The sequence below is a fragment of the Lathyrus oleraceus genome, chromosome 1 (genome assembly GCF_024323335.1).
Source record: "Lathyrus oleraceus cultivar Zhongwan6 chromosome 1, CAAS_Psat_ZW6_1.0, whole genome shotgun sequence".
NCBI lineage: Eukaryota > Viridiplantae > Streptophyta > Magnoliopsida > Fabales > Fabaceae > Lathyrus > Lathyrus oleraceus.
In genome coordinates this window covers 110,277,736-110,305,183 of record NC_066579.1, presented here as the reverse complement: position 1 = coordinate 110,305,183, position 27,448 = coordinate 110,277,736, and the positions used below count along the sequence as shown (strand labels likewise).

At 31.2% G+C, this 27,448-nt stretch overlaps 1 protein-coding gene and 1 non-coding gene across 4 annotated transcripts; both read left to right on the top strand.

Moving 5' to 3' along the window:
• The first annotated feature begins 3,011 nt into the window (after positions 1–3,011).
• On the top strand, positions 3,012–3,092 carry TRNAL-AAG (transfer RNA leucine (anticodon AAG)). Its single transcript has one exon. It is a non-coding gene; the product is annotated as a tRNA-Leu (tRNA).
• A 5,811-nt stretch (positions 3,093–8,903) lies between these two features.
• Positions 8,904–15,154, top strand: LOC127120194 (uncharacterized). 3 transcript variants are annotated; one of them, XM_051050603.1, is made up of 8 exons: positions 8,904–9,924; positions 11,681–11,977; positions 12,172–12,297; positions 13,223–13,303; positions 13,547–13,606; positions 13,690–13,764; positions 13,926–13,983; positions 14,669–15,154. In XM_051050603.1, the coding sequence occupies exons 1-5, from the start codon at positions 9,036–9,038 to the stop codon at positions 13,573–13,575; spliced, it is 1,422 nt and encodes a 473-aa protein (XP_050906560.1). In that variant the 5' UTR covers positions 8,904–9,035; the 3' UTR covers positions 13,576–13,606; positions 13,690–13,764; positions 13,926–13,983; positions 14,669–15,154. The 3 variants fall into 3 exon arrangements, with proteins under 3 accessions (XP_050906560.1, XP_050906568.1, XP_050906576.1); XM_051050611.1 differs by having other exon boundaries at positions 13,922–13,983; XM_051050619.1 differs by lacking the exon at positions 13,223–13,303.
• The last annotated feature ends 12,294 nt before the right edge of the window (positions 15,155–27,448 follow it).

The following is a 27,448-nucleotide window of genomic DNA, read 5'->3' as shown; positions in this document are numbered from 1 at the left end:
TCCCCCATCTACCCTTCCATCACACCCCTTATTATTGAAACTATTTCCCATCCTTACCTTGGTTCTCCTAGTAACAAAAGGAATTTGAATTTCTTGGTGTTTTTCCCTCTCCCATAGCTCTAAGTTTCCAATGTTACTCTTGCCTCTTTTGCTCCCACTTACAAAAACATGTACTGTAACCTATATCACCTCACAATTCTCTTTTTTATCCAAAAACCTAATTCCCTCATTATGTTATCCCCATCTTAATCTTAATATTTTTTCATAATACCTATATTGTCCTCACTTACTTGACATAAGCCCAATGTTACCCTAAAAAATCTCTATACACTTCTTTTTTCTTATTATTTTATTAAATAATTAATTAAATTATAATTATTTTAATTATCTATAATAACTCTAAATTATTCTAGATTAATCATATGGTCACAAACCCTTAATTATTCTCTCATCTCAAGGACGCATACCCCACCAACACCCAATAATAAAATAATCATAAATATACATGATTCTAACAAGATACATAACTAAATCAAAATGACTTACATAAAATAAAGTACTAAAATTGGGGTGTTACAACGCGTGCGATATGAACATAAAGGTTACATCGCGCGCGCGATGTAGGTTATCACACGTGCGATGACTCTTTTTTCTAGGCTTCTCTGATGCGTTCAGGTCATTCTGAAGGCTATTTAAGAGGATTTTATGCACTTTTTCAAGGGTTATGAATGTTGGCATAAAGAGTGTGATTTTGCTGCATCATAAATGGTTTTTGAGAGTATTTGGATCCATTGGAGGCTAATCCTTCAAGAGATCTTATATGTAATTCTCCTCAATTGTTTTTGGTATTGTATTTTGAATTTTGAGTAACTAAACTCCTTTAGGTTAGGTTGTATTTTGATGAACCTATTTCAATATTGTCGGACAATATGTTGATTTGACTTCGCATGAATGCTTTAATTTATGATTCTATTCAATTGTTTCTTGTTCGTAATATTTTTATGTGAGATACTCTTTTAATATGATTTTGGGTACATAGGGAATACTGACCATTAGTCTATATGTTGGACTTAGGAAAATTGTCATGCCTATGTTGGTTAACTAGGAATAGGAAATCCCGAGTAGTGACTAGTTAATTAATGCTCTGTTGCATTGCCTAATCCTGCTTACGCTGGTGGACTAGGGATAGAAAGCTTCGCGTAGTGATTAATGAGTTACATCGCTAGAGATTGGTTATAACGGTTTTGTTAATTCATCGTGGGATTATAGTGATGAGATTATTCATGTAAGACACCAAACATCAATAATAGAGAAATAAGGGATTCTATACACAACCTGACCGCTTCCATAATTTTGTTTGAACTCTTTGTTTATTTTCTCTTTGAAATCTGAACCCACCCTATTTACTATTTTCTACGCATTGCACGCTATTTGTCTTGTTAAAAAGTAGTTCCCGTGAATTTAATATTTTATTACTACAATATTATCGGTACACTTGCCGAGAAGTCATCGTCCAATCTTCGGGGTTTTAGACATTAATCAACCTTCTAAAAAAGACAAAAAAAAAAAATAAGGAGGACATAACCCTTAATGACATTATCGAGGAGGCATAAAAAGATATTGCTGATGAAGAAAAGGAAAAAAAAGAACAAATAGGTACTTGTTAAAGAAGCTTCCACCAATGATTAGAGCACTCTCATGCTAGACAATGTTCCATTATTGAACCAAGATTGGGAGAAGCTAATTGTTGAAACTCCTACCAAAGAAATGGAAGCTGGTAAGAATAATTAAGTTAATAAGAGAATGAAGAAAATGAAGAATTGCTAAATGAAGTGACCCTATAGATCATACCTACCCTATATAAGAGAACGAGAAGGCCTATGAGCTTTATCCAAAATTAAAGAGAAATACAAATAAATATAAAGGCAAGTTGCAAGTGTCTAATAAATTAGCAAAAATTTCAGCTCTAGAAAGCTTGAAGATGCCCCTTTATGGTCACTAAGAAGAAGAGTCTTGTCGAAGTCTTAAATGAGAAGGCAATGGTTAATGACCCCTTTAGAAAGGCTTCCAAAATATTGGTACAATTTAAGGGATCTAGATTTGCATAAATGGTAGTGAAAATAATGATGCTTCCCATATAGTAATAGTAAATACGATGGATTGATTATTATGGGTAATGATGGTTGTTCTGAAAAGATAAATTGTCTTTTTGAGGAACCATATTCTCCTATAATGACCATTTTCCTCCATAATGTATAGACCGACATAACAAACATTAATCCTCCACAAGGTAGAAAGTATTGAAAAAGGAATGTGCATTTCAACATTGGCAATGAAGGTGTGGTGATACTTATGAACCACTTATTTTAACATGCCTTTTGGTAGAGTTGTTAGGTCTCTTATGTTCCAAGAGAGCATATAATTATCGTTGAAGACTTCCATTAACATAAGAGTGGAAAGAGATCAACCTACATGCAAATGAACTAAGTGACCATAATTTTCTTCCAAATTTCGGGAGAATTTTAATTGGTCAATAATATTAATGGCTATATTATGTTAAATTTAGTGAGAGTAGTTAGAAGAGGCATTATCAATGAAGTTTTTTTTAAGGTTTTACTAAGCAATAAGGGTAGAAAGGTGTTTGGGATAAGGGAGAAAGTTAAACTCATGTCTTTGTCTTTTTTCTTTTGAGGAGGTGGGGTCAACAATACTAAAGAAAAAAATGCATACTGATAGAAGGTGGTCTGTGCGAAATCTTGAGCTTTTACATTTGAGAATGATTGATTTTTGTGATTGGCTTTGTGAATCGCAAGGACCTGTTTTTCATTAGAATAATGAAGTTTGGTTGTTTTTTATTGTTGATTGAATGATGTTTATTAGCATTAGGATATTTTTATTTATTGTAGTGAGTTGTATTAGCACGCATATTTATTTAGTTTTATGTCTTTATAATAAAACATCACATTCTTATTTTAATGTTAGTAATTTTAATACACTAACATTTTGTACAAGTTGAGATGGCCGAGTTGGTCTAAGGTGCCAGATTAAGGTTCTGGTCCGAAAGGGCGTGGGTTCAAATCCCACTCTCAACAATTTATTTATTTTATAAAAAATATTAATATGTTGCTATCTAACCTTTATAGTTGGTTTCTAGGATTTAATAAGCCTATAGTATTCTTTTAGGGACACCCGTCTTAGAGGACGTATCTTTGTGTATTCTCTAAATTTTTGTAATCTAATGGTCTACAAGGATCTGTAAACCATGGTCTAGTGTTCCTTTAGGGTGTCCCCAATCTTTTAATCTACTTTGCTTCTTGATACATGGTTAATATAATTTTAGATAGACTGCGATTTAACCCATATATCCTTCATTGGAATCCTATTGTTCATAAGCATCGATGTGAACAAAGAAACCTTTAAGGGTGATTCTTTGTTCTAAATGAAGTCCCTTAAGAGGCGTGAGTTCATCATGCACCTCTCGAGTCAACACATAGTAAGGACTTTTCAGAGATTACTCTTTACTAGGATAAAGTCTCCAAACCCACTTATCGAAAATGTTTACATGTAAAATAATGTTATACATCAAAGAAAAATAATCCAACAAGGGGACTCTGAAGATGATGGACATTTTGTATCTTTTTGAGTATTTTATTATTATAATATCTATTTTTAAAAGCAGTTATAATTCAAATTTCACTTATAAATAATTTTAGTCTTTAAATTGTCTTACGTGTTCCCAACTTAATGATTATGCAAGTTTTCATTTTTGTTGTGACAATAGTGGACAAATTGATTAATCAAGAATGAAGAAGGAAATAAAAAATGTTGGAGAAATTTCGTCCTAAACTCATAGCAGTTGATATAAAAGATGAAAGACATTTCAATAAAGGAAAAATCATCATTAACGAGTTGTTAAAAACATGAGGCGTCCCATCACGAACGTGAGGCGTTTCATCAAATCGTGAGGCTTTACATCAAAACCTAAGGCTTTTTCTTGAAGATTTTGAGTGATAATTGAATTTTATATAAATATGAGGCTATTCGTCAGAAAAGTGAGGTGTTTCACTAGCAAATCAGATAATGCAACATGTCCTAAATATTATATATAGAAGTAGTATTTAAGTCCAATATGAATAAGGAATAAGGTTTGGAATTTCGAACGAATAAAGAAATTTTTACATGGGATTGACGAACACATTGCAAGGATGAGATATGTCATTGTTCAACATAAGAGACTAGAGTTGAAGCCTCTCATAGCCAATTATTATATGTAATTCTTCTTGTTTTTTTAAATATATTTTATTATTAATCATCAGTTACTAAAATCATAATTGTTAGTAATGGGTGAATGACTAGGAAAATCTTATACATGCTAAAAGTATCATTTGAATTATTATTAATTTATTATTTATCTAATATATGTTTTTAATGCTTTTATTCATTTAATGGCTGAATAATTGTTCGGCGATTTAAATTTGATACGATAGTGAGCTTAGTAAATGTTTTGAATTTGATATGTTTCCTTTCACAACCTAAATATAGAAGCGAAACTCTGAGACAAATTTATTTCTATTAACAAATAACTTAGTATTAAATTTTAATTCACTAAGATATTAGGGATTCATTTAATATCAAATGCTTAATCACCAAGATATTAGGATTAAGCATTCTTGAAAATCCGTAACAACATATGATAATCGTGTTAGTGGTATATTTAGCTGACAAGTACAAAGTGAATAATTAAGTCAGACTCATCTGCGACACCTCTATCCAAATAATTTTCTAAGTAATTATGTTAGTATAATTTAAGAATTTGCAAATATAAACTCGGTAGAAAACTTCTGTTTAACTTAGTGAGAAAAAAATAGAATTCAATAATATTCACTCTCTATATGTTCGATACTCAATAATTTTACTCTAATCACTTGTAATGATTTAATATACATGTTGAAATAGCTATCACAACACTTGATCTTCCTCGGAAATGAAAAAGTCCTCTTATGCCACATACACCTCTCTTCATTAGAACTCAAGTGGTTTGAAGAACAATGTTCCCTATTTTCATTTTTGATGATAACAAGATGTAATAGAATATTTGTATCCTTTAACATGTGTAACATGTGTGAGAAATCACTCACAACAATTTAAGGAATATATACATTGGTAGAATGCATAGAACAAATTTTAGTATTCCCCTTTGGTACTTTTACTTCTATCCGAATGAACAATCTCAACATTGACTTGTATCATAATCTCCACCATAAGAAGATTAAGATATTTTGTTTGACATGGAACTGATGCAACATCATCTAACATGAATGTGATCTACATGCAATCTACATATGGAAAGTGAGCTACATGCTCTGTCAATGCTACAAAAAGTTAACTAATATAATCCTCTAATATACAAGACCAAGTTGATATTCTAAGGTAGATAATCCTCTAAAGATAAAATTAATTATTCTCTTATGTTTTCCCTCTCAAAGAATCTTTTTCAAACAGAGACAATTGGAAGAGTACAAGGTACACTAGTAAACTTTATGCGAGGAAACCCACTTATCGTGAATGCTTACATGCAAAATAATGTTATACATCAAAGGAAAATAATCCAAAAAAGGTACCCTGAAGATGATGGATATTTTGTGTTTGCGAACTCTCTCTCTCTCTCTCTCTCTCTCTCTATATATATATATATATATATATATATATATATATATATATATATATATATATATATATATATATATATCTATCTATCTATCTATCTATCTATCTATATATATATATATATATATATATATATATATATATATATATATATATATATATTGCAAGAACACGAATTGGAACTTGATTGATTGGAGAAGCATGAAGGACGTGAACATAAAGTTATATTCCTTGTATTAAAAACTAAAACCAAAGGTTATGTTGAAGAAGAATCTCAATCTGATAATGAAGAAGATGATGAAGATATAAAAGTACTTGTCAAGAATATGAGATGTTTAGAATACAACCAAGAGAAAAAAGATTAGATTTGTAAAAGAGGTTTACTCATTTGACAAACCATTTAACCGTTCTTGGAAAAACCTTCACCAACAATGAATTAAATTTAAAGGTCTTTAGATTCTTAACAATAGAATGGCAATCAAAAGTGACATCTACTTCAGAAAAGGAAAGTCTATCCAAGATGACATCAACTATATTATTTGAAAAATTGCAAGAACACGAATTGGAACTTGAACGATTGGAGAAACATGAAGGACGTGAACATAAAACTAGATCCCTTGTATTAAAAACTAAAGCCAATGATTACGATGAAGAAAAGTCTCAATCCGATAGTGAAGAAGATGATGAAGATATATAAGTACTTGTTAAGAAGTTTGAAAAATTCTTGAAAATAGACAAAACAAGAAAATTGATAAAAAAAAAGAAAGATGTTTAATGAAGAATCAACTTCAAGATAAAAGATTAATTGCTTTGAATGTGAAGAACAATGACATATTAAAAGTGATTGTCCTTTTTCTCCAAAAGAAGAACAAATTCAACAACAAGGATGAAAAGCCAAGAAGATCATATATTGTTTGGGAAGACAATAATGTGAGTACAAATTCTGAAAATGAAGAATAAACACATCTATCTTTTATGGTTTTACATCCCTCCGATGATGTTGATGAGGTTACTAATTTTGAATCAAGTGATAAACCTTCTTATGATGAATTGTAAAATTATTTTAATGATTTGGATGATGAATGTATAAAGCTTTATAGATTATGTGCCAAACAAAATAAAATAATTTTCATCTCTAAAAAGTAAATCTAATAGCCTACAAATAGAATTGGACAAAGCCAAAACAATCTTGTCATGTAATAAGTGTAATATTCTTGAATTAAAGATTGTTGAATTGAATCAAGTGATAAACAAATATAAAAAAGGCCACATTGTTTTGGAAAGTGTTCTAAGCAGACAAAGATATACAAATGATAAAAGTGGACTATGATATTCCAAATTTAATAAATCTAGTCAAATCAAAAAGACTATCTTTATTAAGTCTAGTAATGCTTACAACAATATTCAACCAAAGAAGGTGTAAAATAATTTTCAACCAAGAATAGCTTATGTGACAAATGCTTTCTATAATTCTATAAGAAATTGATATTTATATAAATATTTTTATTGTAATTATAAGGGAATACCCCTAATACATGTTATATGAGAAGATTTGGAGTACCAAGTGAAAAGTATGTTTGGGTTAAGAAATGAACTAACAAACAAGGATCCAAAGAATTTTAGATACCTAGAAAGAAAATTTAATTTATTTTTGCAGGTGTACTTGGAAACTATATGCTATCATTGTAATATAAAAATTGGTTGTTCAAGACATACGGATACTATTTGACATGGTAAGTAAAAATTTGTCTTTAAGATGAATTAAATATTTTTGAAACTTTCAATTAGCATTATAAAGAAAAGTAAGTGTATGTCATTTTATCAATTTTATCTAACACTTTAATTATCATGATGTATATTTACCCCAATGACTTAGTTATTATATTATTTCCTTTCCATTATATTCCCTTGATTATTCTACTTTATCTTCTTTTTGACGATGCCAAAAGGGAGAGAAATGGTAGGGTAGGTTTTGTTTTTGTTCATGATATTCTCTAGGGGAGAAAGTCTTAAATTGTAAAAGAAATGGGAAGATATACAAGACATATGGAATTTATAGTTGCTGCACAAATTGCAAGAGTCATAAATATCAAAGTAACTCTTTGATAAACAAGAAAATTTAAAATAATATTTGTCATCATCAAAAAGGGGATATCGTGAAGAAGAGCCTCTCCTTGACATTGACTTGGATTTTGATGAAGACAAATACATGGACAAAAGAAGAAAAAGATAAAATCAACAATGATCAACAAAGGAAAAAAAATGAAGACAATAAAACGTTAAATATGAAAACAACAATTGATCATGACAAAATGACAAAAAATCAACATTGAACAAAGTTAATATTGTCTTTATCTTTGATACATCATCCTTCATCTTATATATCATTCAAAGTTAACCTAAAATGTTTTCAAAGTTATCACATAAAAACCATTAAAGTTGTGCCTTAAAAAGTTGAATTCGGTGCTAGGATGGAAGTGGTATTTGACTACTAGGATGTGATATTCGAATACCAATATCAATTTTTTAAAATATTGGAATGCTACAAGGTGATATTCGGCTACCAGGATGTGGTATTCAAATACTAGTCGAACCAACAAACTTTTTCACAAAACAAAACATATATAAATCATTGTAAAGTTTCATGGAACCATTTCAAACTTATGCAATCATTCATAGAGACTTTTAGAAGTGTATATAAAAAATCATACACTAGAAAACTAATTATCAATCGAAATCCATAGACAATACTTTTTGTAACAAAACGATCGTCCTCGATAACAATCCAAATTATTTATCTACTGACATCAAGTATACATACATGTATTCTTTCTAATATGCGTAATTATCTTCCTTTAATATGAGAGTTCTATTGTACGCTCCTTTCAAACTATTCTTACCTATATTCACAATTTTTGAAGTTGAAAATTTTGATCAACAAACCATCTATAAAGCTAATTATTGGGTTGAACATGAGCGTGAAATAATCTATAAAAATGAATAAGGGTGACTGGGACGGGGATGCGGAAACAAAAATTCAAAAGTATTTTAAAAGGAATTACACAATTGAATTGATATAAAGAAGAATTCAATGATGATGATAAATAAACTATTTCAATAAAATCTCAAATAAGATCCTTAAAGTAGAAAAAATTAACATAATAAAAATAAAAATAAACCAAAATTTCTTATAAAAAAGATGAGAAAAATATATAAACATTTTAAATTAAAGAAAGCGAAAATCAACTAAGTCCCAACGATAACATAGGTGGTGGTGACTTTGTTCCCTCTTCCTCTCTTCTTCTTCTTCTTCCAACAATTTCCCAATCAAATCAAAATCAACTCTTTTTCTTCATCTTCTCTCTCTAATGGTTCTTCTTGAAGCTTCCAAGTTAACCCTTCCAACCCCATCTTCTCTCTCTTCCCCACACACAACAACAACAACTTCCATTCTCTTTGAACCCACTACTCTTTCCCTTGCAATCACTCACTCTAACTCTTCAATTTCTCTCTTCCCTTCTTTTTCACCTCTCTCTCTTTCTTCTTCTCTTCAATTTCCACAAACCCTAATTCCTAAACCTTCGTCTTCCTCCACTTTTCTAATTCTTCAACAATCCCCAATTTCGACTAACCCTAATTCTGTTATCTTTCTCGTTTCTGGCCCCCACCGTGCCGGTTCTCAAATTCTCCTCCGTTTTTACCTTCTTAATAGAACCACCAACTGTTTTTCTAGGGTTAATCGTATTTCATGTGGGTCACAATCAGAAAGTGGGTTTCTTAGGTTTGAACCTGAATTGGGGGTTTTGATGGATGCCAAACATGGGGTTTCTGTTAAGGTTGTTGGTTCTGTTAACTATTTCGCGGTTTATTCGGTTTCGAGTTTTAAAGTTTGGGTTTTTGCTGTTAAGATGGTGGAGGATGAAGATGGTGGTGGTTTGAGATTGATGAAGTGTGCTGTGGTTAGGTGTTCCAGACCGGTTTGCTCTTTGAGTATTTCGTTTGGGTTTTTGGTTCTTGGAGAAGAGAATGGGGTTAGGGTTTTTGGGCTGAGGAGGTTGGTGAAAGGAAAAATGGTTGTCAGGAGAGTTGGGAATTCGAATTCGAATTCAAAATTGGGTTTGAAGCAATTGCAAAATGGTGATCATCATGGGAAGTATAAAGGCGTGGGAGATCGTGGAGGGAAAACCCGTGGTGGTGGTGATGAGGCAACCTGCAATGGTGGATTGGAGGGGAAGAATGAAAAACATGGAGTTGCTGGTAGGTACTTATTTAACTTTATGGTACATTATTTTGTTGTAATCTATGAAGCACGAACACCGGAAACACGGAATTGACAGTTTCGGAGTTTCGTACACACCTTTTTCAGAAATGTCAGTGCTACATAGGTTTGTAAGCAAGTTTTTGATTTTAGTAGATTAATACGAGAAACATAAATGCTGCGGTTATTGGTATTGAATCTGGTCTATTTGTCTTTTGATATAAATAATAATGATAGGCATTGACTATGACATTTTCAATTTTAGGGGATAAAGTCCTTGGTTGTTAAGATGATTCTGTTTTTTTTTGTTGGTTTTGATATAATGGTGATATAATTTTCATTTTAGAATTTAGTAGCACACGTCCTTGGCTGAATTCTTATCGATAACAATGGAGAAAAAAGTAAATACTATTTTTATTGCATTGTTGGTTTTGAATCTGGTCAACTTGTCTTTTTGATATAATGGTATTTGTATTGATGGCATAACCGGCCCAATGCATTGTACTGGATTTGTAATTTATTATGTGCTGCTCTTAGTGTCTACAGTAATTATATTTCATTGTGTCAATGGATTGAGGGGACTGAAGAAGACACAAACTTTTCAATTTATTGGAAAACAAGTACAACTTGTGGAGTTACATCCTTGTGTTAGGAATGTGTTTATTAAAATCTTCATGGGTAGAAAACAAACATGATTGCTTGCTAAAGACTCAAGATGACATCCTAGTTTAACTATTTTGAATTTTACCTTATTAGTGGTTGGTAATGGGCATGTTATATATGTTACATGGTACTTGATTTGATTGAAGTATGGATATTGAACAATTGGAGATAAATGGTGGGTGGCCCGATGGCGGAAACCTGATGGCAGGTGGTCCAACGAATCTTAAATCAGACTCTTATACCATCTTAAGAATATGTGGTTATGTCTAACTCATCTCTACAAAACTGGCTTGTAGAGTGAGACTTGCCCCCACTTATAAGCATATGTTCATGTCATATATTGTCTGATGTGGGACTCTTAACAACCTCAACTGTTTTTCTGTTTGAATTTAGAATTTTACCTGTATTTATTTCTTGGGTTTATTCATTGTTTTGTTATGTTCTGAATGTAACTGTTATTTAGAGTGTTAGTCTTAGTAAGTTGGCTGATTGGATAGTTAGATGGAACAAGGGATATTAGCTATAAATAAGAGGGGTTGGGAGAGTATCTTGTCATTTGAGAGAGAATAGGGATGTGGTGGCGATCTTCGTAATTTTACAACTTTGTAGCTGTATGCAGGGAAGATTTTCCCTTTATTTTCTAATAGAGTACCAGGTTCCTAACATTGTCATTGTCTAATAATAATTAATGCAATACACTGTGGATACTGCCAACATGAATGTATTAAAGCATGTTTCGTATCAGCCTAAGTCTCATTGGCTGTAGAGTAGGCCGGAACTCTTATATTGGACAAAAATGATCAGTTACAATAAATGTGATTTCTGCTAACTTTTGTTTTGGGTATTTATCTTTGATTGGGATATGGATTCATCTAAAAGAGTATGTCCTTTGTTTGAATTTCTTATCTGGCAATTAGAATCTCTGCTAGCTAATTGGACATATACTTCCATTTTATCAACCTAAATTTTCCTTCATGTTAGATTTGTAGGAATCCCATTATCTTGATGCTTGATTCTATGCATAATTGTTGTCTGTTTTGTATATTCCTCAGTATATATTATTTAATTTAATTTATGTATTTTTACTTTCAGTAAAGCAAACAATTGTTAAATACAAACATGACAACAAAGATGGAGGTGCATGCTTTTTGGCATTGAAGGGAAATGAGGTTGAAACAAAATCCATGCCAAAGGTATCCAAATCTGTAAAGGCTATTTCCATTAAGGCTCTGTCCCAGAGGATGTTTCTGATTTTGGATTCCCATGGGGATTTACATTTGCTATGCCTGTACAATTCTGGCCTTGGAGTCGATATCACTGGTCATGTGAAGCAGCTACCCCGTGTTATGAAAGTGCAAAGTCTGGCAGTACATCTTGATGAATCTACAAGTTTGTCTCACTTTCTTTGTCTTATTTAATATTATTCAAAATTTAGTTCCTGGATGTTTTCTCAGTGAAAGATTTGATTTTGAAAGGAGCAAAATTCACAAAACACTTAACAATTTTTGTTGGGGTTGAAACATTCGGCTAAAATTGTTTATTCAGTTTCTCTCTGCAACTAAAGTTTCCTTATCATCCTGCAGCATCACAGACTATCTGGATATCAGATGGATGCCATTCTGTGCACATGTTCACGATGGACACGGATAATGCTTTAAATGAAGCAGATGGAAATGATGGTGATGAAAAAAAGCCTATGCATTTCCCAGGTTTTCAAACTTCTGTTTACTTAATTGGTTAAATTACATTATTTATTAAACCCTAATTCTCAAAGTTGCTTTACATGTGTCTAATCTAACGGTGTAGTGTGTAATAGACATAGTTTCCGCTAACAAGTAACAAAAATAAATAAATATTGGCTTGAATATCTCTTCATCCTTGCCAATATCTTACTGTTTACTTTTGGGTCCTGCAATTTTATTTTTATCTTTTCAACTTTGTGATGTTCAACTTCAATCTGTCCATTTTTGGTCCATGCCATCGGCGGCCGTTACCGAAATGAAATGTTGACATGGGTGTTAGAACTCAATATGGCACCGCCCGATGAGACTATTGACCACATGTGCCGGATGGAGATCCATTAGCCATGTTAGTGTTTCGTAAAAGCCACCGATTGCTGAGACAAAAAATGGATAGTTTGAACATTACACAGATGAAAGCTAAAAAAACAAATTTATAGGAATCCGAATGGTTTGAAGGGACAAAAAGAATATTGAAGCCTTACATTTTAAAGCAATTATGTTTCTAACATATTCATGACTTATAATTGTAAGTACACTTAGAAATCAAAGCAAAGATTGGAATCGATGATTCAATTGCTTCAACTCTGTACTAGCTATTCAACTTTTGCAAATTGTAACTGGCTTATCTCTTGTTAAGTAATAGCTGAATGGGGTTTCTCTGAAATAAGATAGGCATAACATTCTTTCTCTCATCATTGGGTTGGAGTTCTATTATTTTATTTCATTCCTTTTTAATTCGGCATACCAATGCTTATTTGCCTTGCAAAATGTTGTCTGCATTTTTATCTAACTTTCCTCTATTGTTTGATAAATTGTCGCCAAGTGCCTATCGAGAGGTTCTGTCTCCATTCTCAATTGTCTTCATAATCTGAGTAACTTCTCTTTCTTTCAGTTACTCAAGTTCTTTTCTCCAGTGAGAAGATCCAAGATATCATTTCTATATCTGCAAATTCCATTCTGATTCTTGGACAAGGTAATATTTATTTTTCTTTCCGTGCGTGACTTGATATTCAATTCTACATACACTGACATTCTTCCATATTTTCTTTCCTCTGAAAAACCATAACAAAATAGAACTAAAAGGACAGAACAAAATAAGTGACAAGTCAGAGTGAAGTCTTTGTAGAATTTTTGTCATGCATTCAATGCTACATTAATAGTTTAAAATATTTTATGTTTTGCTTACTCACCGGTCAACATATATTGTGTTAAACAGGAAGCTTATATGCACATGCAATTTCCTGAAGTTGTTTCTGTTTTTCATCTCTTTCATCTGGTAAGCATTTTTCTCATTGTGTGTTCTCACTGATCTGTATCTTTTACTCTGCTACAAAGTTTTGATATAAGCTCTGTTTATAGGAAATCAATCATCTTGCCCACCTTGACGATCTAATGCAAACTTGTGTGGTTCCAGGATACATTATATCTTTCATAGTAAGTATTTTAGTAAATAATATAATGAAATACATTTATTTTTTTTGGAACAGTGAAATGTTGCTTTAAATGATCTAATATTACTTTTCTCTAATTTTGTTCACCATCATAAATTATGTGAATAACAATGGCTGTTTTTCCCCCTTAATTTCTTGAGTTAGGTGGTCTGGTTGCCTCACCATGTAGTGCATCCTTAAGATACTTGAGAGATCCTGAAAGGTATGCAACTTTTTCTCATTGCTTGGGTTCTCGCCCGGTTCAAAACTTTTTTTGGTGTGTATTTGTGTACGTTATAGGGATGCATGGAATTAATGAGAATCATGATACATCAATTGCTCATTAATACACCAACCATATCAGGAGCAGTCAATATGTGTTTATCACAATTTACAAAAGAAGTAATTTTGATCATAACACATAGGCATAGTTACATATATTTTCGGTACCTATATCAGAATATATTATTTCTACTTAGAATGCGTCAGAAAACATACAATTTTATGTCCTTAGTAAGAAATATTAAAGATGTATCTCAGAAGTATCGGTGAAAATATTTACAGAAATAAACTAAAGTTTATTGAATAATTTATGGGTGCGTAACAGAAAGTATCAGACGTACCCATAATATAACATGACTAACATAATCCATAATCATCCCTCAAAAAGTAAACCGGATAATTATGTCTCACCAATTGGATGGTATTGTTTAATGTTAAACTTTTATAGGATTGAGTTGATTTTTCTTTTATTTGAAAATAGAATTAGCTTTGTTTACAACTCTTAGTTCATGAAATTTTGCCGTTTGCCTCATATATTACAATTTATGATGCTAGTTCATGAAATGTTTTAGTTTCACTCATTTGTATTATAAACCAATCCAATACTTTCTTTATTGTTGTTTTAGATTATTACCAGGCTCATGAGATTGGTTAATATCCTCGTGGTCGACAATTCTGGTTCTGCGTTATTCAACAGCTTAATGTCATCTGTCCTGCAAAACCTGTCACAGCAAACAGCAGGACTGCATGATTCAAACAAATATGGTATCTGTTCATCCTACTTGTTTAATGCCAATCTTCTTGAGGTTGGCTGAAATCATGGTTTTCTAGCCGAAGGACTAAGCAGGGTTTTGATACAGAAGGCATGGCATAGTCTTGGCATTTTTGCTGCTCTTGTTGGAATAATATTTATTTGATTGCAATTTTCTCATTCTAGCTTTGTTTGGTTATATTTATAAAACATCTTCTGTGGAGTTTGAGTTTTTATTTTATTGTTGATGTAATAATTAAATTAATATTTTGATGGCCTATTATGTTTTGTTGTCTTTCCTTGTCAATCTGTATAATTTTAATGTTTTTTTCAGTTATGATGAATTTATAGTTTATTTTAATGCCTAGTATTTGTACAATATTTATTAAAAAAACTGAAAAATGATAAATTATTACTAACTAATTAATATTTGGGTTTAATGGTGATGTATTGACCGTGTAAAATAGTTTTACTATGTTATCCAATAAGAATATATCATTTTGCTATGTTATATTAGTATTTTAAAATTTTCAAATTTTTAATCTGACTTGGTGGGATGCATGGTCGTCATTGGTTGATAGTGTAAAATAAATTTACATGATCCCTTTTCTCTTGATATTAATAATTATTTTATAATTATTCTTGAAAATTTTATATTTCAGTAGTTAAAATTTTGGAATTTTTTACCTAAATAATTCATCTTTTCAAATTAATTTTCAAAATAATCAATCCTATAATTTTTTTTTTCCAAAATGCCCTATAATTTTTTTTTATGGATGCCGAGCTAGCTTTTGTCAGATAAATTGGCAACGGTTCTATAGATAGTGTTGTACAAATTTTAAAAGAAAGTGTTAAGTGGTCTGATATTTTAAAAGAAAGTATTAATTGGTCTTAAAAAAAAGTCTCTTACTAATGTACGTTGTGATTTTTTTTAATATAATAAAGGTGTCTCTTATCATTTGTTTCACTTCAAGCTTCATTTTGAATTTTTCTTTCATTTTTATTACAAGCTATATCATGATCGTTAAAAAAATATGTGTATGTATGTTATTCTGCAACGAAACTTTTGATGATAATGTTTTTTTTGAACATTCAAAACTTTAAAGTTTTTGAAAGGAATTTAAAAAGTTGGTTAGATTGAAATATTAATGATGAGGAAAGAATTAGGAGTATCGAGAGGCTTGTTTTATACATCTTAATTATAGATATCAATAATGCTACGCAACGTATGTGAGTGAGTTAAAGATGATGATGATGTTAGGTGTATGATGTCTGCAGTAGATGACATTGTTTTGATTGTTGTAATCTTGTAACATGTTGTAGTGTTATGTTTTTTTTATGTTTTTTGATCTATTGTTTTTGCTGTTTTATGCGTATTTTATTTGTATTACTATGTCTTTTGTCGTGTGTGAAAACATTATATTGTAATCAAAAGTTGATATATTATAAATATTAACAAGGTTACAAAAATTAAAAGAAAACAAATAAATGTTCATGTAGAACTTGCTCTAACATTGGGATATTTTGTCCGATTGTGTCCGGATTGATGACATAAATTACATAATCTTATCATCTTATCAACCGTATCCATTTCTGTTTTAATTCGCGTGTTGTTAGGACGGTCATTTTTCTTCCGTCGCATGTTTTCGTTGTGCCAAATTATGTCCCTATGCAGGCCAATAATCTTCCGATGTTACCATCGAAAAGCTATTGTTGTACACATTGAAAATAGTTATGACTTTGTAAACATCGAAGAGATGCATGGAAGCATCTTGGCGAGCATATGAACATGTCGCAATGACATGAGAGCAAGACATACGGAAGACTTAAAATTTGCCACAATCGCACCAACCTCTACTCAGTTGGACCCGATAGTCTCCATTCGGCCTCCCCTCTTCGTGGTCTTGTGTTTCCTTTACATTAAAAGTGTGTCTATGACGGTCAAAGATTGATACGACATGTGAGCTAGCGTTGAGAGTTTCCTCATTCATCACTTTCATGCAAACTTTCACTGAATAATTGCCAGACTATAACACTGAATGTCATTTTTCGCCTCTTGTTACGAAAAGTGATCCTAACCTAAAGTAGGTTGCTCTCTCCAACGTGATTATTGGTAGGTTTCTAATGTCTTTGAATACGCCGTTCATGGATTCAACAAGGTTTATTGTCGCGTGGTCCCATCGGCATCCTTCGTCAAATGCTATTGTCCACTTCTCCAATGGAATGTTATCCACCCACCTTAACGCATACGCATTTGACAATCTAATTTCCTCACGATAGTATCCGAACGATGGTTGAGTTAAAGCATACCCTGCATTCAGAATATTTTCCCGAAGGTTCTTATCTTTGATTTCTCGCATGGAATTTTGTGCAATATGTCTAATGCAATAAACATGGCTAGAAGGAGGATTATACCATCCACTCTCAGAATTATTGTATGTACTCTCAATAGATACATGTTTGTCAAAAATTAAACAGAGGTTGGCTTGTGGAGCAACGTGTGCTCTGAGATTCTTGAGGAAGAAACTCCAACCACCAAGAGTCTCACCTTCAACCAGAGCGAATGCAACCGAAAAGATGTTACTGTTGCCGTCTTGTGCCACTGGCATAAGTAATGTGCCCTTGTATTTTTCGTAAAGTCATGTTCCATCAATTTGAAGAATATGTTTGCAGAATGCGAAACCTTTGATGCATGGTCGAAACGCCCAAAAGAGTCTATGAAATATTCTATTTCCACTTACACAAGTTCTGTCTGGCGTATATGATGACAGTGTCTCCAAAATGGTAATAGTTCCCGAAGCATACATCTTTAGTACAACAAAATATTTTGGAAGTTTTTTGTACGAATCCTCCCAATTTCCAAATACTCTTTCAACAATCTTTTTTCTTGCAATCCACACTTTCTTGCATGAGGGAGTATAATTATATCGTGTAATGATATGAGAGATTATTATACTCACTTTCACTTATGAATCCTTGCTAACAAGAGGCAAAATATCTGACATATCAGTTCAAAGTTTAATTTACGGTGATCTTGTGAAATATTAGTAGCGATGCAAGTATGAGGTGGATGTTTGGAACTTATCTCCCATGAATCACTCCAATTCTTGTAAGACGTTGTTAGTCGAAACATGTAAAGCACATTACGACAAAGAATGACATATCTTCTCGCATTTGTGCGACCTATGATATAATCAACGTAGTTTTCCATGTGAAATTTTTTGATAGCTTGCACACAATCTTCTTTAGTGCGAAAACGATCTCCAAAGACTTCTTAGAAATGCGAGAACTTTTTAGAGATTATGACGATGTTCCCGAGACCTCAAATCCTCAAACATATGGAGTGAATCAACAACGAGTGAAACGAGTTAGGGAAGTTAGGGGTGTGGAACTAGTGACCGGTATGACCAACCGATCATCATCGTTAGTTTATGTAAAAGTATTTTTAATTAAATGTTAATGATTACTATTTATACTAAAAAAAATCGCAATGTACACTGGTGTCAGGCCAATTGACGCATCTCTTTAAAATTTGTACACTGACGCCAATTGAATTGACAACACTATGTGCAGTCGCCAATCCAATTAACGCTTCCTTTCAAAATTAGAGCTGTCATCAATTCGACTGACAACAACACTGCGTCCATAATTTTTGTTTTTGTTTAAAGTGAGGTATTTTAGAATTTTTTTAAAATATAAATTATTTTAAAAATTAATTTTAAAAAATAAATTATTTGAGTAAAAAATTTAGTACTAACATAAATAGAGTATGACTTTATTTTCTTTTTAAATTGTTAAAAGAAAATAGAATAAAAGTAAGAACGTGAGCAAAGGCCGCAGAGTACTCGCAGAGTTGGGAGTTGGCAAAGTGACAATGACAATTATTTAGCAATTTTGGACAAATAGCTCTTTATCTCTGGATATATTGTAGTTGAAAAGAAAAAAAAATCATCTAATCATAATATATAAAACGTTTTGGAGTGTTAAAAAAAAGCACTGATAATGACTCATCACGTGGTTGTAGATATTATTCTCAAGGAATTGCTTAATAAATGGTAATGGTTATTATCATTCTTTTTTTTTGATAGAAGGTTGTGAATATCTGATTGGATCAATTTTTTTTATTTAGATAGGTTTCTTTTAGTTTTAAAATATAATTTTTGGTTTTAAAATATATATATTTTTTATATTTTTAGAAATAATTTTAGTTTTAAAAAATGATTGGATCAAATGTTTTAAAAAATAATTTTTAGTTTTAAATTTTCTTTTAATATTTAGATGGGATAATAAAGATAGGTTTGTTTTAATTTTAAAAAATATATTTTTTAATGTTTTTAGAAATATTTTTTATAAAAATGTTTTTAAAAATATTATAAGTTTTTTTTTAAAAATTATTTTTTATAAATTAAAAATTCAACTTTGATATTCGAAAACATAAACATATATTATTAAATATGGAATCATAGTTAAAATACTAATTTTTTAAAAAATTGTATTTCAAAAATGTTTTTTACTCAAAATTGTTTAAAATACTTTTAAAATTAAGTGATTTTTTTATTTAAAGTTTTTTCAAAAATAGAATGATAAAATATCTAAAATAATATTTTAAAAATAATTATTTAAATTAATTTTTTATTTAAAATGTTTATTAAAAAATTATAATTATTTTAAAAATAAAAATCTATAATTATTTTAAATATAAAAATCTATAACACTATAAAATAATTTAAAAAAACTGAACTAAACAACTATTTTTTTAAAATAACCATATTTTTAAAATTTAATACTGAAATAATCATTTTCTAAAAAAAAAAAAACGAAAATAATCAATTTTTCAAACAAATGTGTCAGTTGATCTGACACATCCATTTAGTATTAAGAGGAGGCACTAACTCCCTTGCATGGATGCGACAGGATTGCTGGCGCATGTGTCTATGCATTGGTGTATGCGCCAATGGATCTGACGCATACATCTTAATTTTTTTAAAATTTTAAATGTCCCTAAGAGGAGGTGCCAAACACACAAGCACATGCATGCGCCAGATGCATGGGTGCATGTGCTAAAGACACATGCATGCGCCAACAACCCTGACGCCTCCATGCAATACTTTAGAACCATGCGCCAAGGGAACCGGCGCCTCCTCTTAAGGCTAAATGGATGCGTCAGATCAACTTACACATCTGTTTGGAAATGTATTTTTTTTTCGCATTTTTAAAAAAAATGATTATTTCAGTATTTAATTTGAAAAATATGGTTATTTTAAATAAAAAATCACTAAACAGCACTAAGTTATATTAATATATTATTTTGTTGTTTTTACTTATTTTTAATAATATTTATTGGTTAAACTGTAAATATTAAATATATTTTATACATGAAATATGTATTTTATATTTCAAAATATTTAATTTTAATATGTATTTTTTTTTAATATTGGGATAGCTTAATAATTGCTTGGGGTTTGTAATATATTATTTAATTTATTTTGTCTAAATTCAAATTTAAAATTTTAACTTTTTTATATCGGCGTCACTTTAGCTGGTAATTAACTTTTTTTTTTAAATCAATTCAATTCATAGTGTAGATAATAACTTTTTTATTTAAAAATAGTTAAAATTAATTATTAAATGTCCTATAGATTCATGACATGTGAAAGGGAAAGACAACTAAGAGAACCTCTCTTGATACCTACTTGGCATACACATCAGACAAATTTCATGGACCACTATTTTATCAATCTTAACTTATTTCAATTTTTCTTCTTAATACTCTAATTTATCAAATAATATTAATTTATAATATCAATAACATTGTAAACAAAACAAAAAAATAGAGATTAAACCTTTAATGTCATTTAATTAAAATCTAATAATAATATTATTTGTCCGATGAACTAAAACTTGTAGACTTCAAATAATTTAATTTCAATATTTATTAACCTTTTGAATCCATTTGGTTGATTCAATTTTAGTTTGATTGGTACAATAGAAGCATGTGGCATGCATATGCAGAATGAGAGAGTTAGTCATTCCCCAACAACCACTATGCTCTTTTGACAAGTGACACATACTCTTTCAATCACTTCACAGCCTATAATGAAAGCAACTTAACAATGTTTTACTCATTTGTTACTATCACTTTATCAAATCCAACTGCAATACAGTAATAAGCTACCTGGATTCACCCCTTTGGACTTTTACTATGTTACAAAATCATACTAGTTTTTATACAAGTTAAAACAAACCCTTAAAATGTTATACTCCTTTTTTTTATTTCAAATAAGTGTCGTTTTAATAAATAAGATTTATTTTAAAATAAATGTTATTTTTATTTTTCAACATAAAAATAATTACTATTTTTATAATTATATTATTCAATTATTATTTTATATATTATTTTCATCATATTAATAGTTGGTGCACAATAAGGAAGAAAATGAAGATAAAAGAGAGAGAAGAGAGAAAACGTAACCAACTTTTATAATGGAATGAAAATTCTATTTATGCATGGCTTATAATTTCATTTACAAAGTTGTTTAAATACACAAACTAAAATGTCAAGTAGGCTAAATTAAAAATAAAACTATGTTGTACTAAGCTGAAATGAATTATATCTAGCACAATTCCTTAATTCATATTCAACTACTCAAAATCTACAACACCAATTCCGTCTCTTAAGTGGATAAAATGTTCAACCTTGAAAACCCTAGTTAGTATATCTGCCAACTGCTCGTGAGTGCTACAGTGAACAACTTCAAGCACCCCATTATGAACATGGTTTCTCAGAAAATGAAGCTTCGTGTCAATGTGCTTGCTTCTTCCATGCAACACTGGATTCTTGACAAGGTTTATAGTTGATTTATTGTCAATCAATAACTTCACAGACTTGCTCACCTTGATCTTCAGATCCTGCAACAAGTTTAGAATCCATACAGCTTGACAAACAGACAAAACACCTGCAATATACTTAACTTCACAGGTTGATAATGCAACCACTGGTTGCTTCTCGAAGCACCAAGATATGGGACCTCCCAAATACTTAAAGAAATATCCAGAAGTACTTCTTATGTCAATTATGTCTCCACACCAATCAAAGTCTGAATAACATATTAACTCTGAATCAAATTCATCATCTGAAGGGAACAAAACTCCTGAAGCTAGCAGAAATATACTCGAACGCATCGCATGCTCGAAGGTACAACAAAGTCGCCATCAAACTTTATTTATTCCCGAAGAAAAGGGAAAATATCGATAAAACCCGGGGGAAGAGAAAATGGGTAAGAAAGTCGGTTATGCAATGGAAATATATTAGCATCCCTCACATCCGTTGTACTCATCAATTATCATAGTGCTAAGGTCTTTAGAATGTTCAATTGCTACAGCAATGTAATAAAATTGAGAAGTAAGTGATATCAATACATTTTCAATGATGACTTGTTTAAAGCGAGTCTCTCCACAAGATTTCATATATGTTATCAGAATCACTTTAGAGATGTAATAAGGTACCTTCTCATTGTTCTTCATGTTTATATTGTCATATTGCTTACGTAGAGGCTGAAGCTTCATGGTTTCACTGATGTATCACCTCTATAGTAACTTACCCGTGCGTGTCACGCAACTTTCACCATCCTTGAATCAACGGTTTTCTTAAACACATTCACATTCACACACTGATGGATGTAGAAAAGAGCTTTATGATCCTTCTTCGTCATCCCTATATGCATGTTCCTTTGTGCTTCGGTTGCATCTGATGTAACAACTGTATAACCGTCATTGACGAGATCAAGAACATCTTGAGTGCCAAATAACACACATCTGAATCATCCATCGGTTCCAATTCTTTCCATCAAAGACTAAAAGCTTTGTTTTCAAGCTACCATTTCATCATTCATCTTCAATCTTGTGCAAGAATTCACTCAGATCTCATCAAACACTTGTGTTTCCCAATCCCCCAGAATCAAGAAATGTGATTATGTTACAGTTTCGAACTTCAATTCATTGTGAATTTCAGAATCGAAATCAATCACACATATCTCACGTTTACTCATGTTTCTCTTGGTGTTTCCCGCAGATCTGAACTGGATCTCTAAATACCAATTGTTGGTGCACAAGAAGGAAGAAGATGGATATAAAAGAGAGTGAAGAGAGAAAACATAACTAACTTCTCTGGTGGAATGAAAATTTTGTTTCTGCATTGCTTATGAAATCAGTTATAAAGTTGTTTAAATACACAAACTGAAATGCCACATAGGCTAAACTAAAAGATTAAACCATGTTATACTAAGTTGAAATGAACTATATCTAACATTAATAAGATTAATTTAGTAAAAATGTAACGTCATGTGATAATATTATTGCATTCCTTAATTTGCGTGTAAAAATCTTAAACGACACTCATTTTAAAACGGAGAGAGTATGGTTCATTTCCCCTATATATAGGCAACTTATGATTTTTATTTTATGTATTTAGTTCTTTAGATTTCTACTTTGCTATACTAATATTCAATTTTTAATTTGTTTAAGTGATATGATCCAGTTTTGGCGTCTATGTGTCTTGTTGAATGACAACTTTTTTTTGTTTTATTTAATTACACATGAGTCAACGCCATACCACAATTTATTAAAAAATTGAACTATTTTTTGCATCTAAATAAATAGAATTAGAAACATGTAATTATATTCTCGTCCTCCCCATTTTTTACTAACATAGAAACTGAAACAAACTCCATTGAATGCAAAACATGCGAAGGAGAAGAAGATATTGGGTTTCGAAAATGCTCAAGGAAGTTGCCTACATTGGTTTCATAGATTCATTCATTTAAGAAACTTGAACGAAGGTATGCTCATTTCTTCGCATTTTATCAATTTTTATGTTTGAAGTAGATAACAACTCTGATGTATGGCGTTTTGAAACAGAGTATGAGTATGTTCAGTATTGTTTTTCATCACAGGAGAAATTTGTTAGAGACAAGACAATATTTTATTGGGGTGGGGTTGAAACCATTATATGTGGAAAAAATATTGAAAAATGGGGTGTCTCAGAGGTGTTGAAATTGGTTATTGAATGAGGCTATGAAAGAAATGAGTTTAGAGTTTGGAGTAAACTTGAAGGTATATATGATTCCTTTTTTTGAAGTTAACAAGGATGACCGTGATGACGGTGTTGGGAGTTACTCTATGGGAAATAATATTGAAGGGCATTAATATGTTGCACACACAATGTGGAGGACATCAATGTCAAAATATTTGAACCTCAATGCATTGATATGACTAAAGGGACTGAATCAAATGAAGGAGAAGATGAACCAAATGAAAGTGAGGATGATGCAAGGAATGTTAGGTTTGATGATAGTGAGGATGAGAAAATGACTGCATTTAATGATATATTTGAAGTCATTGAAATTGATAGACCAAGAAATGATTCAAACAAAATTGAAATCAAAAGGAAGTCATATATGATTAAGGTTTGTACCACTAAGTCATCCATGAAGAAATTAACCAAAGAAGAAGAAGAAGAAGTTGAATATGGTTGCAGCTGATAGGATAACCCAAACTCATAAATCCAAGGATTCTAAAAGAATAGATTAGGGAGAAGACCAATATGTGAGTGATTAATTAGGTAGCTTATACCCAAATGCCTTTGAAGATGAAAAACTTCCAAAGTATGAAAAGTTTAGGAAGGAGCAATTAAATAAGGACTATGAGTTTAAGTTAGGTTTGAAATTTAATTCCTTAAGTGATTTCAAGGATGCAATAATAAAGTAGTCATTTTTAAATGGAAGGAAAATTACATTTGTCAAGAATGAAATATATAGGGTGAGGGTAGAATGCAAAGACAAATATGGGTTTTTGGCTTTATGCTCTAAAGTAGGTGGCAATCTTACTTTTCAAATAAAAACGTAACCTACAATTGTGCTAGGGTTTTGAATAATAGATCTGCAAAGTCCAAGTAGGTTAGAAAGGTCGTGGTAAACAAGATGCAAACATGTGAAAAGGACATAATTACTGACATCATTCAAGACATGAGGAATAACTACTTAGTTGGATTACACCAAGTAGGGAATGTAAGGCCAATGAGATAGGAATTGGAATTGTTGAAGGAGACACAACTAGACAATATTAATTGATTTAGAGGTATGCATCATAGTTAAAAAGAGCATATGTTGAAAATACTGTTAAGATTAATGTAAACACACCTGATCCATTGCTTTAACCGATATTTGGGTCTTTTTACTTTTGCTTTGATGGATGCAAAAGAGGTTTCACCAAGGGATGTAGACCATTTATAGGTGTTAATGATTGTCATTTAAACACAAGTTATGGTGGTTAGTTTTTAATAGTTGTAGGAAGGGATCCAAATGACCAATATTTTCCATTGACATTTGGAGTGTTTGAAACAAAAACAAAAACAAAATAAAGTTGGAGATAGCTTTTACAAATTTTAATGGAAGATATAGGTCAATATAAGAGATATATGTTCATCTCAGATCAACAAAAGGCATGTAACTATGTGCCTGATTCATCTGTTTGTCTCTACGTGTTATGATATATAACTATGATATGGCACTAGGTATGTCACTATGCATGTTATTTTGCGTGTTCTGCTAAGTCACTAGGTATGTTATTATGTATGTGATTTTGTGTGTTATGCTAAGTCACTAGGTATGTCATTATGTATGTTATTATGTATGTTCTGCTCAACCACTATGTATGTTATTATGTATGTTCTGCTAAGTCAATGGTGTGTTATGCTTTGTTTATAGGGATTAGTAAGTGTTTTTGAAGATTGAGGAATGTTGGAATGACATATATATGTACATACTGATGTACCACAGAAACTTAAGTTTATGGAATTAGGTGATGGTGGTTAAAGATTGAGGAGAGTTGGAATGACATACAAATGTACCAATAATGATAAAATGGGTCACACCTCAAGAAGATGCGAAGAACCAAATCATAATCTAGATAATTTAAAAATAAAGTTAATGTTTCATTTTGATATGTTATTGTCATATACTTTGATAGGTGTATATAACTGAATTGTTTTGTTGTCCTAGAGAAAGACCCCTAGATACACTTCAAAAAAAAAGCAGAGCCTACTGCAAACGTACATGAACATATAGATGAACCAAGTGCACAAATGTAGATAAACATGTAGATGAACCAACAACTACACAGGTAAATGAACCTCCTACTGCAAATGAAGATAAGACTATTGAACTTGTTGTTTAAGTTGTTCTTAATATGGTTAAACCTGCACATATTTAGCCTAAGAAGCTGAAATTAAAAAGACTAAGGAAGCATGCACCTAAACCTACTACTGAAATAATTGGTGAACCTACTACTGAAACAAATGGTCGAGCCGCTACTGAAAAATTGGTGAACCTTCTACTGAAACAACTGGTGGAGCTGCTAGTAAAATAATTGGTGAACCTGGTACTGAAACAACTTGTGGATATGTTCCTACTTAAACAAACGGTCAACTTGCTACTGAATCAATTAGTGATAACATGTTTTACACAAAATTTGGAAATCATTTTGATGACAAAAGAAGTATACTAGTGACGAAAAATCCATAGCCAACAAAGAAGGTGAAACATGATATTAACAAGAGATCAAGTGATATATTAAGAACTTTGAAGACCAAGTCAACTAAAGGACCAAGAGCAAGCAATGATGAACCAATGATGATACCTGAGGATGAAGAGGAAACTTTGACTTAAGAACCTATTATGGTTGTACTAGACCCTAGTCTAGGGACATACATAAAAGCTATGAGATATTGGTATAACATATGTAGGAGATTTTCTCAATGATATTGTTGAATATGTTATGACAGTTGCACAATTAATTTCTTTTTGTTAAAAAAAAGTTGCACATTATGTGCTTTTATATTTCTTTGCTATGACATTTGCATATTGTGTACTTTTGAATTGTTATTTGCTATGTACATTTGCACATTGTGACATTTTGAATTGTTTGTAATGACAACGACATATGACGGGGCTTAATTGTAATTTGACAGTAACATTGATGATGTTAGCATTTGTTATGCGAATTGACATATTATGACAATGATTCTAAATAATAACTCAATCTCATTCATTCATTCAACCAAACATTAACATTACATTAAATTTGAAATCATCTCATACCAAAATTACATTAAAATTAAGAGGTTTTGAACCAACATTACATTGAAAGTTTAGAGACATTAAACCTAATTGAGAGTTACACCATATTATAGACCATAGAAAACAACAATCATGAAATAATAAGGGAAACCATTGACCAATAACATTTTCTCTTTTAATTTTGTAGCATCTTCTTTGTTTTTTCAACCTTCTTTGAGCTTGACTCTGCGCCATATTCTTTGTCAAATTCCTTGCCAAACTTCTTCCTAGAATCCTGCTAAACTCTCTCAGATAACCAAGTATAGCTTTAAATTTGTTGCCCTCCATATCTAGACTTGTGGGATGTGCCTTATTTCGAGATTTCCATGTCATTTCATCTAGTTCGTCATCCCAGATAAATAACTCATAACTTATACCAGTCTTTAATTAACAACGAATTCAACATCGAGAGTTTGAGGAAGAATGAGATTTAGAATACACTCTAATAATGTTTTTGACTAATACGTACATTTCCAAAGTTT